Raw genomic sequence first — 16,363 nt, 5'->3', positions numbered from 1 at the left:
ACACAGAGACAGTGAGGAGCCTGGCCCTGTGTTGACCTAAAGGAAGGATGCTTCCAGACTGATGCACTTCTTCCTCCAAACGTTCTCTTCTATAAATACCATTTCCCCACATCTCTAGATGTCTTAATTCCAATCTCCAAGACAGAGTTCAAATGTTACTTTCTCTTTTTGAGTGTCTCTTACTCATGCCAACTGCAAACCCCATTTTTTGTAGAGGAGAATAGCGTGTAGCTACATTTTGTTGTTGTTGTTGTTTGGATCTGTAGACATTCCTTTATCATTTATTTTTCCCCTTCTCTCTAAGAGGACAAGACCCGTATCTCATTAGTTTCGTTAGAAAAACACCAATAGGCCTGTGGTTGGTACTTTTACAATGATGTTGTTGTTTACAGCCAGCTCACTGGAATTAGAATCGTGCAAGTTGAAACAGTGTGGTGTACACACTTCATGCTTTCGGCTCTCCTCCGAGAGCCTCCATGAATATCCAGAAGCACCAGAAGCTGGGGACTCAACATGGAGCATGCTCAGTAGGGCTGAAAGACCTGGGTCAGCTGAACTACATTTGTAAGTCAGCACACTAGAGCCTGTGATAACATGGTTCCTACCTCTTACTCGGAATGGAATGGTGAATCTGGTAAAACATATAGACTTCTGTGATATTCTTAATTATGATGTAATACTAACTGTATTTGTGGGATTGAGTTGCATCAAATATATTTGATTCTGATTACACTGATACGCTGGATCACCATCCCGATCTCTGGAAGTAAAGAAGTTTCTGGAGTCAGTGTGCTTTATTATAAATCCTGTCTCCTCTTTATCCCCGCTCTGTTATCTTGAACCATTTCTTTAGCCTTATTATTTCTCAGTTTCCTCATTTGTGAGATGAGGTATGAAGCTACTCCTCATGGAAAATGGAATGCATGGCGTAAGAAAGCAGACAGATAAAGTAGCACCAACAGCATTATGACTGGGATGAAGAGGTGGCCCAGCAGTTGGGAATCCAAACTGCTTTTCTAGAGAGCCTGAGTGCAGTTCCCAGCACCCACCAGTCACATTTCACAACTACCTATGACTCAGGCTCTAGCGCGGTGGTTCTCAGCCTTCCTAGTGTTGTGACCCTCTAACACAGCTCCTCATGTTGTGGTGACTGTAAAACAATAAAATTATTTTGTTGTCACTTCATAACTATAATTTTGCTACTATTATGAATCATAATGTAAATATCTGATATGTTACCTAAGGGGTCATGACCCACAGGTTGAAAACCAATGATTTAGAGGGACCTGGCACCTCTGGTCTCCATAGTCATTTGCACTCACCTGCATATGCATACACACACACACACACACACATACACACACACACACACACACGGAGAAGGGGAACCAGATGGAAAAAAGAAACCAATAAAGGTAAAATCATGATATGTGTGTGTGTGAAGATGCTGTAATGAAGTTTATTTGCATGTGAACTTGAAATGTACTTTTTAAAAGCTACAAAAAGTAACATAAATTAAGCCTCAAAAATATTTCCTTCTCTAACTTATTTCAAGGATTAAAGAAAGAATTCATGTGAAAGTTGTTGTTTTATAAATATTACTGTTGCAATTCCCAGGCAGACAAGGTCCCAAATGAAGAAAATACTTTCCATAAAACAGTAGTGTTTTTCTTAGAAAGTCAAGTCATTGGGACATAGCAATGGAAAAAGGAGGAGGCAGTGGGTTTTAACCTCACCTTGATGGCATTCAGCCCATGGATAGGGTACATGGACTGAGGAGCAACACCCCTCACTGATCCAGAAAAAGAAAACTGTACCAGGAATAGCGTCAGCACAGCCCGACGTGGAATCCACTGTAGACCACATCTGTCTGTGCCAGCTGTTGCCGGTCTGTGTACACTCGCCAAGAATAACAGCAATGATTTTCACTTTATAGCAACTTCCATCTCTGGATCTCAGAAGAAGGCATCCATGTTGTTTAGGGCTCCCGAGATTTTGGCCAAGAATGGGCAGGCTTTGCAGAGTGTGCCACTGTTCTGAGGGAGCCTTCTGGGGTGGAACGAAGAATAAACCGATTTTGGATTAGACCTGCTTTTCTGATCGGGGGTTTTCTTCTCCGTTCCACCCTCTATGTTTAGATAACCTTAAGCACACAGCTTCCCACCTCAACTCTCTTTTAAATAAATAGATAGATGATAGATCTAGATAGATAGATAGACTAGAGATCTTCTTTAGATAGATAGATAGATAGATAGATAGATAGATAGATAGATAGATAGATAGGTAGGTAGGTAGGTAGATAGATACATACATACATACATACATACACACATACATACATAAATACATAGACACATAGATAGATAGACCAGAAATTTTCTTTAAATAAATAGATGAGAGAGAGAGAAAAAGAGAGAGAGATGTGGAGGAACCAGAGATCTCATCAACCAGCAAAAGATATCCAGTGTGCTTTGTTTCTGAAAAACGACAGTGCAGTGAATCTCAAAGTGTCTCCTGAATTTTAGAGAGCCCTTGCTTATTATGGAGAATGAGGTACTGTCATAATCTTTTACCCATCTTTCAGCCAGAACCCAGTAGGAAATCTTCTCATACTGGTCATTAGGGAATGGCCCTGAACTTGAGCTTTTAATATAAAAGACTTTTGTGGTTTTTATTTTCTTCTCTTCTGAGGTTTAACATTTACCCTTTATCTGACTTTGATAAGGGGGCTGGCCTTCGAACAACAGTTTGATTGTGCTTAATTGTGAATGAAGACATTAAAGTTGGGCATGTTTCTTAGAATTGGGAGCTTTCCTTCTGTACCCAAACCTGCGTAGATGCTTTTCACCTCTTGGTTATTGTCTTTGCGCCGGGAAAGTAGTATTTTCTCCTAAGAAAATTTCCATTGATATTACTTTGTAATATGTAATCAAAGTCCTTAAGAACGAAGGGTAACTGGGGAAAATGTAGACAGGTTAGCAAGCTGGACACCTTCGTCGTGATAAGCTTCAGTTTCTAGGGTGCCCATCCCGGGTCCATACCAGGTTCTTCACTTACTATCAAGGTACTGATGCCTCAGTTTCCCCCTTGGCAAATCAGTGTGTCTGCCTGTCAAAGTTGCTTGGTAATTAAATGAGTTACTTAATGGGAAATATTTTTTGATATTACCTGGCACCTGCTAAATAGTACACTTTAATTGCATTCAGTCTTCCAAGTTACAAATCAATAAATATGTAAATGAAACCAATGCATGTCTACCTCTCAGATCTCATGAAAGCGTCCCTTTGGTAGAACCGGCATTACACTGCATGGCTGATTGATCAGAAATGGCAGTGCCCTTTGCCTTTAGATTCAGGATCAGAGCGTGATCTTTCTTCCCCCACTACAGCATTGCTGAATGACACTAAGTCATTCATGTTCTATCGCCCACCTTCCTGCCACATTTGAAAGACATCCATAGCTCAGATTTGACAAGTTGTCTGAACATTTAACACAAATAATCATGAGCCCCTGTTAAATACTAGCACATGGCATGTGTCATCTGTGATGGCTCTGGAATAGGGCAACTGTACCCTTTCCCCGTGTGCCCCTCATGTCGTTTCTATGTGAAGAAGCTGTTATTAAGTTTAACCAAAAGAAAAAGATTAAAAAAATAAAAGAAAACCTTGTGAAGTGCATAGAGTAAGTCACATACTTCATATCGCTCTGCCTCCAAAACCCACACTTTCTCCATTACACCACAATCAGTGTTTCTGAAAGTAAAAGGGGCCACATTAGTCTCCAACCTCTGGTATAATTAGCATCTTGCTTTAATCAGCAAGGTTGACTGTCTTGATTAACCTTTATGATAGATCATGTAAGTTTCATATTTCTAAATGAATATATAAAGATAGCTGTAAATCAGTGGAAAAACACCCAGCCAGGAGCAGCAGGCTCCCATTTAACTCCTGAGTCTGCCACCCATGGGTGTGGCTCTCTCTAAATCACTCCCCCATAAGTCAGTTCACAAGCCACTGATTTGATTTCTTTCTTCATAGTAAAGAAAGAAAGGTGCGGGGGGGGGGGTGGGAAAGAAAATGGAAAGGGAAGGGAAACCCCAGGCTCATCCTGTGACAGTAAAACTCTGGTGTTTGTGAGCCTTGTGCCAGGTTGCTTATGGACTATGAAGGAGCAAAGAAATCAAAGGAAATTTAATCTTACAGCAGTTTATCGTCCCTGAACTCTGTTGCGCCAAGTCCTAATTTAAGCCCCTGGTCCTCTTGCTCAGTATTGGTCACAAGGACAGTTTCTGTCCTCTTGAATCCATATTATCAATGATGTGTTTGCATAGCAGTCAGACAGCCCGGGAACGTCGAACAGTGACATTAATTCTCATCCACCACAGGTTGCAGTGGCTGATCTGGGCCATTTTGCTTAACTCATGAGATAAGTACTGTGAACGCACACCTATATTTTAAGCAACTGGGATATATTTGATGAAATAAGTATCTTGCCCTGGGTGCCAATTGTTGATTGATGGATATGGAATTAAACCCAAGGAGAGCCTAGAACTCAAACATTAAGCATTTCCGTCACACTGCTTATAGCCAGCTTTCTGCTTTGTTCCTTTGTTGTTCCTTCATATGCCTTGATTTCCTGACGGAATTGTAAATTGTTGAACTGGATGTGTCACAGCTATTGTGATGACTGCCTTCACACCGAATTAGTCACTAATATTTGTGGGGAATTTAGTGTGGATTTAATTAAAGGCTGCATTTTCCTTTACTGCCTGCATACCCTAGGAATAAATGAGGACTTTTGACTAATTCCTCATTTTGTCTATAAGGATGCCTATCCTCCCAACGTGATGAGCTTCTTCAGTTTGTTTTCCATGAGTCAAACCAAAAAAAAAATAATAATAATTTTATGTTATTCACTCTTAAGCACTGTGCCTACCTATCTCCCAAGAGTCCCAGACATCCAGTGTGGTCACCTGTCAGGGGCATACTTGCTTGGACAGGGTGGCCTTTTCACAGAACTAAGCACTGGCCCTTTCTTTGCCTCCCAGGTGCCTTGGATTGCTGAGCAAGACAGCCCTCTCTGACTCAGATGAAAACCGCCTTGTGTTGGGTGAAATGATGGGGAGTTAACCATTTGTTTGCTGGTTTGCGTTTCCCACGAAAAACTCAAAAACAGAAATTTACCTCAGCCATGGAAAGTGATGTGCCAAGCAGCATATTTGCATATTAAAACTGAAAACGAATTTGCATGTTATTTCAGTGTCGTGTGCGTTACGTTCAGGCATCTGTCAATCCCACCCGCTAGAAACAGCTTGTGCAGTGAGAAAGTGTTTCTGTGCATGGAAGACAGAGAAGCTCAGGCCCTCTGTGTTTCCCAGCCTGTCCACACTCCAGATGCCCCCTGCTCTCCTGGTTTCCTACTGAAAACACTAAGGAAACTAGAGCCTCATGGTTCGAAAAACATATTTGTTATTTTCTAAAAGTCACTCCTTTTCCTCTATTCTATGTAGACACTTTAAAAGTGTTTTAAAATAAGCTACTTACAATCCAGCCATCCGGCCAACTTTGCTGGACTTCACCTCGTGTCTGTTTTGTTGTTTGTTTTTTATGTTCGCAGTCAGTTTGGCATCTACGCTATACACTGTTTTAATATACTCTGACAATTCTAATAGTAAGAAGCAATGAGCAGTCTATGTGCTCAATAATAAATGACTGCAGAAACCTCATTTTGAACAGACAGTGGTTTAGAAACAGAACCAGGTAAGAGACACACTGAGGTGATTATTCAAAGTGTAGTTTCTCCCCAGGCCCAGTGATAAAAGGCTGTAATGCCTGCGCTTGAGAGGTGGAGTGAAGGATCAGGAGTTCAAGGTCAGCCTCACTGTGTGCCAAGGTCAACACCAGCCAAGATTATCTGCCACCCTGTCTCCATATAAATGAATAAATGGTTAGACCTTCTAATCAATAAGCTTTCTCTCTCGCCCAAAGGAACAACAGATATCATGAAGCATTTCTTCCAAACAAAGGAGCAAATAGCTATTGCATTTTCCCAGGCAACCAAATTAAGGTGAAACTTTTTCCTCTAGAAAGCCACTACCACCTAGGCGAGGCATAGCAAAGATATAATTTAATTTGAAACAGCAACCTAAGTTTATTCCATTCATCGAACTTCCGTGTTGTCCATCTTTGTGAGGAAAAGACAACCAAAGAGGCCGGATTCAACAGGTATATTTTAGGCATCACAGTATTCTGGAAACAGCCACTGTTAGCCTCAGGTAGAACAAGTTGAGTGGCATCCTCTCACTCCAGGGTCAGCTTGCTTGCTCATGGGGGAACAGCCCTGGGAGGGCCAAGATAGGAAGCCGTCAGGCCGTTACTGTGGCTTCACTTTGCCACTGTCGGCTGAGGTGCCTGCTCGTCTTCCCCGGCTCTTGTCTCCACGGTGGTGTGTCATCACTGTGGCTCATGTGCCTGGGCTGCATCCAGGCAGGAAAGGGAGAGGAAGGGCTACTCCACGCTCCAGCTAACATGAGCATCATGTCACTGTTTTTGGTCTCAGTGCCAACACTTCGGAGGACCAACAAAGCATGGCTTTTCCATTGTCAGTTTTAGGAGACTTATGGTCAAAAGGAGTCGTGATGATTATATAAACTGCTGTGGCAATCTGTGAAAATCAGAAATAGCACGCTGATAGGAAGATGGTGGGTTACTGGCAGAAGCAGTAAGCAAGCTCTCCGCTCCCTTACAGCACCTGTAAGCGCTCAGTTTCTTCCCTAGCAACTGTAACAGCAATACTTTTGGTAGTGTACAGTGCTTCTTTTTCTGGCTTAGCTCCATTACTCTTCAGCTGATTGATAAGAAAGTCAGTACTAGAAAAGCAAAACCCTAGGAGACGTTCAAAGGTAGTGGAACTCAAAAGTCAGTGAGTGTAGGCACGCACGCTTGACATGGAGACTGGTTAGCTGTGGGCTCTGTTGGAGTGTCAGGAAACCTTGGTGTGCTAGCACTGCACTACCTCATGGATGCCCGGCCGTTTATCTCGGAAGCTTTTCAACCAGCCGCTCTTGCTGAAACACGGGGTCATTGGTCCTCTCCTTGGAAGACTATGGCTTAAGAGCTGTGGCTTAGAAACAGCAGCTCACGGCATGAGGACAAGAATATGACCAAGTAGAGGTGTGGGTTCTCACTGAGAATGGTCAGGCGGGTCCCCCTCTCCTCCACGGCCCTTGCTGTCAGTTTCTATAGCCTGAAACACCACAGGTATCCCAGCATAGCTTCTGCCCTCGGCCAGAAAACGTACTTCATCCCTTTACACTGTGAGGCATTAAGAGTCGAGTGGGACAATCAGGAAGAATCCAGAAGTAAAAGCAGCCACAGAAAATTGCAAAACGCAAGCTTGACACAGCTAGATGGGATGGGGAGGGGGGGTACTATCAGAAATATATTTTTTTTCTGGCAGGCTTTCAGCTCTAAAATGGGGCTAATTCTACCTTTTGAAAAGAAGATAATTTCAATGTTTCTTTTTACAAGAACACATAATTGAAGTCATTTTCCTTCTAAGAGAAGGAACCTCTTGTACATCATTACAAATGGACAAGAAAAATGAGTGTCTCTGCTACCCAAAATGATAGAGTGTTCATTATCATGGAATCTTTCCGAAGATTTTGGCTGCTTCTTCCTGGTGTTTTATTTGCCTGGGAGTGCTTTTCTGATAAGATTCAGACTTGCAGTAAGTTCAAGTAGGTAGGTTCTTTGCGGATAAGAACTCAGCATCAGGTAAGGGCACAGGAGAAAAATGACCCAAAGCAAGGTCATTGTCAGTAACTTGAGAGGCTGATGCAATAATGGTTACTGAGTGACCACTTTGCAGCACAGATCCTTAGAACATTGAGTTACATGGCCTGAAGGGACCTTCGCTAAAGGGACTGAGTGTTGGCCTGAGAACCTTCACCATTTGTATCTTAGTGAGGGCTGTTTATCATGCATCCTCCTTCCTCAGAAAAGGTACTGGGGCTGTGGTTGCTCATACTTATCTTTCTACCACCTTTGTGGCCAAGGCAGGAGGGCAATGGTTTTGAGATCAGTTTGGACTACATAGCAAGGTTCAGGCCAGTTTGTCTACATAGCAAACTCCACCATTCCATCCCCCCCGCCTCCCCAGAAATAAGTGTTGGTGGAAACTTTCATTCTCTACCCAAGGACAGGGCATGGGGGATGAAGTGGTTAACTTTCATAGCTTCTTGATTTCGTAACCCAAGTGTAAGTGAAAGTTCAGTAGGCTGCAGAAGCCCTGCGAGCTGCCCGCTGCTTACTCAGATTTAGAGCACTGAATGAAGCTCGGATGCCTCAAAGGATGCTGACAAGTCGGTTACGTCCTCTTATAATGGAAACCTCTGTATTAATGAGGTTTCCACTGACTCAGTGTGCGTTTACTTTTACAGACTACAAAATATCTCTAAATATAGATATATGTGATTTCACTCTCAAAGTCGACAACGACACACACTTTATTATGGTCACAAACACATGCCGGAGTAAAATCAAGGAATCTTTGAGAGAGTTATATTATAAATGAAGAAACAGGCCCCGGAATTAAAAATAACGCCATAAAGGTCTTCAGTCAAGTTAAAGACAGAAAAAAATATTAAAGGGGCTCCAAATAGTCAGATAGTTTTTAGCCATGTAATAATGTCTTTATATCCTATGTAAGAATATACAAAACACTCCAAGCATCGTGAAATGTTACATGACTTTGCTAGGTGGAATTTGCTATTTGCCTTTTTATTAATATGGTGAAATTTCCTTGTTCATCAAGGATTCTGTCATTTGCATTTCCTTTGCAGAATCCACTCTTCATGATTGCACAGCACCAGCCGTAATAATTAGGAAAAACCTAGACTTGGATATGACTGCATATCTGGCACCACGATGTCTTTTCTAGTGGCAGTTACCTGGGCAACAGTTTATTAATGTGGACCAGAACATGTAGATACTTGGATCTTTTATCTGAGAAAAAAAAAATATGTTTAAAGTAAGGGAGCTACAGAACGGCATAAATAGAATAGCATCCCTCAGTTTCCCATGACTCTCAGCACTGGCCCTAGAAGATGCTAGTTTCCATGTTCCCTCTAGTGTGAAGAGGCTCGGCCTGCGGAGTAGAGGCCAACTCCTCGTCCAGTAACTGATGGACTAAGCCTCCACCTTCTTGTGTCTTTAATGGCAACTTCTACCTGAAACAGGGAATCAGCAATACTTCCTGTGTGCCCAGAGACAAGAAAGAAGTCGGTAATTAGTCACACTGAGTAAATACCAAAGAACTTTGAAATTGTATTAGTTAGCAAATTGCCTAGAAATACCCTCATGTCTGGGTGAATTTTTAGTGTGTGTTCATGTGTGCGTGCATGTGTGTGTGTGTGTGTGTGTGTGTGTGTGTGTGCGCGCGCGCGCTTGTTCACTCAAATGTGTGCATGCACATGGGTGTAGCGGCCAGAGTACAACCTTGTGTGTCCTTACTCAAGTCCTTCACCTTCTTTTTTTTTTGTTCTTTTTTATTGTTGTTATTATTGTAATTACATTGCCCTGGTACAATGCCCTGTATCAGATGCCTGGTCTGCCTGAGACAATAATAAAGCAGGATTATCATGTGCTCTTTAGTAACCATTGAGTGAATTAAAACAGCTAGCATTAGTGCTCTTAGCCATGACAGTCGGTGCTTTCCAGTGCTTCTGTTGGAAGTCATGTGCAATGTGTGGTCGGGAGAAAAAGATGCATGGGTACCATTTGGGTTTAGATTCATGCATGAACTAGGCTCTTCCTCTCCTTTTATTGAACACCTGAAGAAAGCAGTTGCTCCTGTGCCACCTCTGCTGTCTGTTGTGCCACCTGAAGTGGGTAGTCCCTTCTTCACAGGGTTCTGGAAGTGTTCTGTCCTCTGTACCCGAGTTGCAGGTTAGCTCACTGTGCTCCTCTTAATGACGGAGGGAATATGAACTTACCCAAAGTTCATAGGCTTGCCAGAGGACATCAGATCAGGTCGGATCTGTGTCATCATTGTAGAACTATCCGCGGTCTCAATCATGGGCTTCTGACTCGAAGAGAAGCCCCAGGCACCACAGTGTCATGAGACAGCACTCACCGCAAGTCCCCGTGTGTCCTCGTTACTCCACTTTTAAACATCGCGCCGTTTGTAGTTTTTCCACTCACACAAAGTTGCTTCTCAACTCTGCCAGTTCGCTACTCTTGGAATCCTCCACTTGGCACGGATTATTTAGAAACTTATTCCAGGGGTTTAGGAGTATCCAGCATATCTTTATCACTTGAAGTTATTGTGGATTTCTTTTTTAAAGTCCCATCTCATGAATTTCAAAAGTAGCATTTACATAATATAAAATAAATCCACCCGCTGTCTTAACCCTGCCATGAACCCTGGACTTCAGTAATGACTGGTGTGATAAGATATGTCCTTGGCATTCATATTATGGGGATTAAACAAGTGCTTTCTGGCTGGATTTAAGATCCTCTGCACAGTACAAAACAGTGGCCAGTACTGAAAATCTAGTCAATAAAGTAATGCTATTATTTTGCTCAGTGGACATAGTATTAAACTTTCCTCTAAAGCCGCGTCTAAAAGCATAGATCTCAGACACGGTCAGTGACATTTATTTGTTCAGTGGATAGTGGTTCACCCACAATTCACAGCTGGTCAAAGTGGAGAGAATAATTGACTCTAGAGCAGTGGTTCTCAACCTGGGGGTCGCTACTCCACCGGGGGTCGAATGACCCTTTCATAGGGGCCACATATCCTGCATAGCCGATATTTACGTTACGATTCACAACAGTAGCAAAATTACAGTAGTGGAATAGCAACGAAAATAATGTTATGGTTGGGGGTCAGCACAACATGAGGAACTGTATTAAAGGGTCTAAGCATTAAGAAGGGTGAGAGCCACTGCTATAGAGCGCAGAGCTGCAAACAGGACAACCGTACCTCTCCCTTTCCCAAGGCTCAGGGGTCATTTTAGAAGGGGGTCATTTTAGAAGGGGGCCAGAAAGATGATAAATGCCAGAGGTCAGAGAGGAGTCAACTAAATCCGCGTCTTCTGGACGTGGCAGGATGACTGCACTCCTGAACTCAGTGGCTGCAGTTGCTGCTCAGAATCAAGCCAGTCAACATGGTAGCCTAGTGTAGGAAGGCATTCATAAGCCCCGACTCCTAAGGAGCTACGGGCAGCTGGTGGCTTCTGATGAAGATTTAGGGATAACGCTCCTGGTAAGCCAGCCACACTCCGGTGGATGGGTTCACACCGATGACTATATGAACAGCTCATACCAAATTCCTAGGTCCTAGATGAAATCTTGCTACTACTATCCTGTTACTATATTACTACGACTCCTACTCTGCTAAATAGACATAGTACTCGACCAACATCTATGACTATTGCGACCTTAGATGACTGCTTCTCTCAGTCCTCATCAGAGAAACTTCTTTCAGTAGATGCAGTTAACATAGAGACTCCCAAGAGCCAAAGTGCAGAAAAGAGATTGCAGAATGCTCAGTGCTGAACGGCACATCTGTATCACATCCCTCCTCCCAAAACTGCGGCATCACTGAGGGAGATGGCAGGGAAAGAGTGTAAGAAGAGATAGTGGGTGACTACAAAGAACAGTGTCTCTGCCGTGCTGCATGTAAGAACCCACCGTGTTGTAACAGGATGCTCGAGATCTGTGCAACCTCAAGCCATACAGAATTCCAGCACGGAGAAGATAGGTGTACATGAAGTTTCACCCCTCCGCTAATGACTGCTTAGAGTAAGTGGGTCTGTTTCTTTAGCTGTGTAGCGTCTGGTAGGTCACAGACACTCCTTTGGTAGACCATACATCCAAGGGTATATGGGCAGCACAAATTTATTTGATGGATTTAAAGAAAAGAGTATTCAGAGTTGGATGGTTAGGGAAGTAGAGATGGATCTGGGGTGATTTGGAGGGTAGTAAATAGAATCAAAATATACTAAGTTCTCAACTAATATAAGTGAGAAAAAAGAAAATTGAATTAATAAACTAAAAAAAAACCCTAATGATCCCATCATTTCTTTAAGGCACACAACAACCCTTTATGACGAAATAATGTCTGCCGTTGAAAAGTTTCTCTAGATATAATGTTTGATGTTCATTGGATAAATGAATTAGTCTAGAATGGACTCTTGTCCTGACTTTTTCATAACTAGCCTTGTCCTGATCTTTTGGCATTTCTTGTTCCCTGTCTCACACAGAGGAGATCACGCAACTGGCAGAAGTCTGCCCTTGTCTTTCTCATCTCTGATGCAAATATCCCAACAGGAAATAAAATGCTAGAGCAAGATTAGTGGCCAACAAAAGTTTCTCAGGCTCTTTACTTTCAGCATGTCTCCACTACACACTTACGTATATTTCCAAAACTGGGAAAATACAGGTGAAAGACTACACTATCAATGAAGTCTTATTTGTGTCAAGAATCCTAGATTCTGTGCTTTAGACATCACTCAAGTCAAATCGGCATTAGGAGTGGTAACATCTGTAAAGAGATGGATACGTTACAGGATGCTGTGCCTGAAGAGGGGAACTCTCACCCGACTTTTGCAATAGTTGTAAACACCAAACAAGCACACACTCTATCCACTTCTCTTCCCATTGACAGTGGCCATTGCTGTCCACATTTCTAAACTGCTAATAACAGCATTTTTAATTTATAATTTCCCGATTAAAGATATGGGGTGCTATTGACAATGGCAGATTAAAATGTAAGAAAGGGAGACCTAGTGAGCTTCCTTTCATGTCTGAAGCATGAAGCTCCTTTTCCTCTACCATCTGACCTTCCTTTCTTTGCACACTTTGGAACATTGACTGGCTGTGCACTTTCTGGCCTGACTTTCTGGTCTCTTACGTGGCATTCTGCGGTCTCACCTGCCTGCTTGAACTCTACTGGCCACTCATCCCCATTTGATGTCTGCCTGCTCACAGGTCTAGGGGGGAATGTTGCTGAGCTTCCCTAACTGGAATAAAAACCCTTTGCTTTCTAGATCCCAGGAACCAATACGATTCATCTCATTTACCATCCCAAATGTTGTATTTGAACAGGAAAACACAATGCCTTGGAGCTTTTTATTGTACCTGAGTTTTGTCACCTAGGTATAACAAGTCTTACCAATTTTTCTCTTCTCTTTGCATTCTCCCCTAGGAAGCTTCCTTAGCCCCTGACAGCGCACTCTCTCCAGAGGCTCTGTCTTTACTGATGTGCTTGTAGACTTTCCTCTAGGCTCTATACTCTTTTTTCATCATCTTCCTCATTAATACACTAACGGTAACATGGCAACTGCTGAGCAGTTATTGAAAAATTAGATTCTTACTATTGGAAACACAGATTCTAAAGTGTGATAGACACATCTGGAAAAGGGGAGTGGATGAAGTGTAATGCCAAAGGTCAGACTGGGTAAGTAGTAAATCTGCATGCACAACATGAGTCTACTAATGGATCAACCCGTGCTGCTTCCTCTATGGTCAAGCAGATTGTTGTAGTGGGTGTTTAGACTACAATAAATGGTTGTATGTTTTCTTCCAGGGCGGACACCCTGGGTCTATGGGGCCTCCTTCTGTTGCCCCATCATTCCGGCCAGAAGATGAACTGGAGCACCTGACCAAGAAGATGCTGTATGACATGGAAAACCCTCCTTCTGATGAGTACTTTGGTGAGTGGGACTCGGAGCAGAATTCCTAAGGAAATGCTCATTCCATTTTCCCTACTGAGGAAGTGGAGTTATGATCAGTTGCACTGGTGCCGTGTTTGCATCCAGTGCATGAGAGGTAGTGTGTATGCACACAGCACTGTGAATTTCTCACCAGACCACCATGAAGAAGAAATGCAGTCCACTTGTACTCAAAATCTCACTGGTTCTTAAAGTTATTTGATAGGCACAATCAAGACACACTTTGAACGATTTATTAGCTTCGCACAAGGCAAAAATAGATCATAGATCATCTTGTGTGTCCATATAGCTCTAAATACTTATGAATAACTTGGAAATTGATATGGCTTAACTGTATTCTCGAGTCTTATCATGACTGAATTCAGGAGGAAGAAATACCTCTTCTTGTTTGTCACTTCTTCCCTCTTCAAAACTGTGAATAGCTATGACTAGTTAGTGTTATTCTTCCCAGTCCATTAGTGTAAGTTGGAGGTATGTGTCATTTGTGAGATGCTGTGGGCAGTCAGGGGAACTGTGATGCAGGAGAAATGAGACACACAAACACACAAGTGATTGTGTGGGGGGAAATCAAGGAGTCCTCTGTACTCTCTGGGAACACTGAAGAACAGGAAGTCACCCCTGAACCTGAAGCCTCTAAACCAGTCTTCAATGTAGAGATTGTTTGCCATTCTATCTCGGTTTTTTTTTTTAAATGGTATTTTTGTAGCATGTAAGTAAATTAATTCTGGGAAAATAAATTTAAAACTGCGACATATTAAACTGTGAAATCGGAGGTGAAGTTTTATCATGACATTTAAGAGACACTAAATTGCCCACTTAAGCTGATATAATAGTTTCTAAACATTTTTTTCTCCACTTCGTGTTAGTCTCATCACATGCTCTCAGAGTAGGTTCTCAAAGGATATGTAGAGAAAGGCCACGTGGGTCTCAGTAATGAGTAAAGGCTCCAAGGCAGAGACCTGAACAGGCTTTTGCATGCTCAGATATTTCCTGTCTTCCTGACTTCTCTTTAACGTCCTATTCTGTTGGGGACTGTGGACACCCAGACCCAGAACTTTCTATGACCCTTTGCCCAATGGAGTAAACAGCTTGTTTTCCTGAGCTTGCAGCTGCCCTGATGGCAGGGGAGTGGTTTCTCGTGGGCTTGCAGTTGAAGGATCCTGAAAGCTAGGGTGTGGCCATTGGTCAGAGAAGACCCTATATAAGCTGCCCCGGAACACAATAAAGTTGGCGTTCTTGATTCAAGGGGACATTCTTGGTATTCTTGTTTCAAGGATGACCCCTGTCTCTCTGTGTCTGGGTGTGTTTCAATCTCAAGCCCCCTGCCTGGCCGTGAACCATCCTGTAGGGCAGGCAGTAAGCTACAGGCGTAGTACCGTAGTACATGTAGTACAGGTGCTACAGGACCGTAACACACGTAGTAGTACTGAAAACACAGAGGAAGAAAAACTGAAGCCCCTGGCCCAAAGCTGGAAGTGTATGGAGGAGGTGTGACTGGTATATGGAAAGCAAACACTTCTGTACACAGATGTTTCTATAGTTTAGCTTAAACGGTATGAGGTGGAAATAGAGAGCTCTGATTCTTGAGCCTGGGAGATGGCTCAGCTCCTGTTCTGGGTTGTTCTGCTGTTACTCTCCCTAAATGGCATGACCAAAAGCAACTTGGAGAAGGAATGGCTTATTTCATTTTTCAGGTTCCAGTTCATCATTGAAGGAAGTCAGGGCAAGAACTCAAGACAGAAACCATGGAGGAATGCTCCTGCTTACTGGCTTTCTCTCAGGCCTGCAGGCACCTTTCTTATCCAACCCAAGCCTACCTGCCTAGAGATGGTACCACCAATTGTGGGCTAAGCCTTCTATGTCAATTAGTAGTCAAGAACATTACCTATAGACACATTGGCCACAGATCAGCACACAGGCCAGTCTGATAGGATACAACTCTTTAGTGGTGGTTCTTTCTTTTCTAATGTGTCAAGCTGACAATTAAGATGTCAGTTGCTGAAAGGTATATGCCCCCAAACCTGGTAACGGTTTAACCCTAGGACCCACATAGTGGAACAGATCTGACTGCTCCAAGTTGTCGTCTGACCTTCATAAGCATACTGTGGCTCATACATCTCTCAGGCCCCATTCCCTGAGCCTCTGCACACACTAAATAAGCAAATAAATGTTAAAAAAATTATAAAAAAGGAAATCTGATTCTGATCTCCACTGTGCCCCTGACTAGCTAAGTATTGCTAGCAGGTCCCTCTACTGCCTGAGCCTTGTTTCCCACCTTGGTGATTCAAGATGTATAGAACCAACGTTCCCTTGTGTTTCTTTCAACACTGGTAAATTCACTGTGGAAGCAGTGTCAATCCAATGAAGTAAAATGGTGAGGCTATACATGAGACTATGGGAGTTGGCACAAGCGCATGGAAAATAGTAAGACAGAAACAAGCAAAGGTATCTGCTTATATCAGGGGATAGTGAAAGTTTATTGAACTCTTCTCATTGTCATAGGAGGAGGGTGCATATTAGCATCCACGATAAACTGAAGAAAAAGTTAATGATGAAACGTAAGCCATCTGTAATTATATTATATTAAAAGTGAAACGCTCAATTCTAAGTGTGTGTGTTCCAGCT

At 42.7% G+C, this 16,363-nt stretch overlaps 1 protein-coding gene across 11 annotated transcripts in view; it reads left to right on the top strand.

The window, feature by feature from the left end:
- Nucleotides 1–16,363, top strand: part of Lpp (LIM domain containing preferred translocation partner in lipoma) — a 597,751-nt gene that overhangs the window by 432,959 nt on the left and 148,429 nt on the right. For all 11 annotated transcript variants that reach the window (XM_087901861.1, XM_087901836.1, XM_087901839.1 and 8 more), the window contains one exon: nt 13,594–13,720. In XM_087901861.1, coding sequence (XP_087757987.1) covers nt 13,594–13,720 — 127 coding nt within the window. The remainder of the gene's footprint in view (nt 1–13,593; nt 13,721–16,363) is intronic.

Source organism: Myodes glareolus, chromosome 2 (genome assembly GCF_982192425.1).
Source record: "Myodes glareolus chromosome 2, mMyoGla1.1, whole genome shotgun sequence".
In the NCBI taxonomy this organism is placed as follows: Eukaryota; Metazoa; Chordata; class Mammalia; order Rodentia; family Cricetidae; genus Myodes; species Myodes glareolus.
This window is presented reverse-complemented; position numbering and strand designations above follow the sequence as displayed.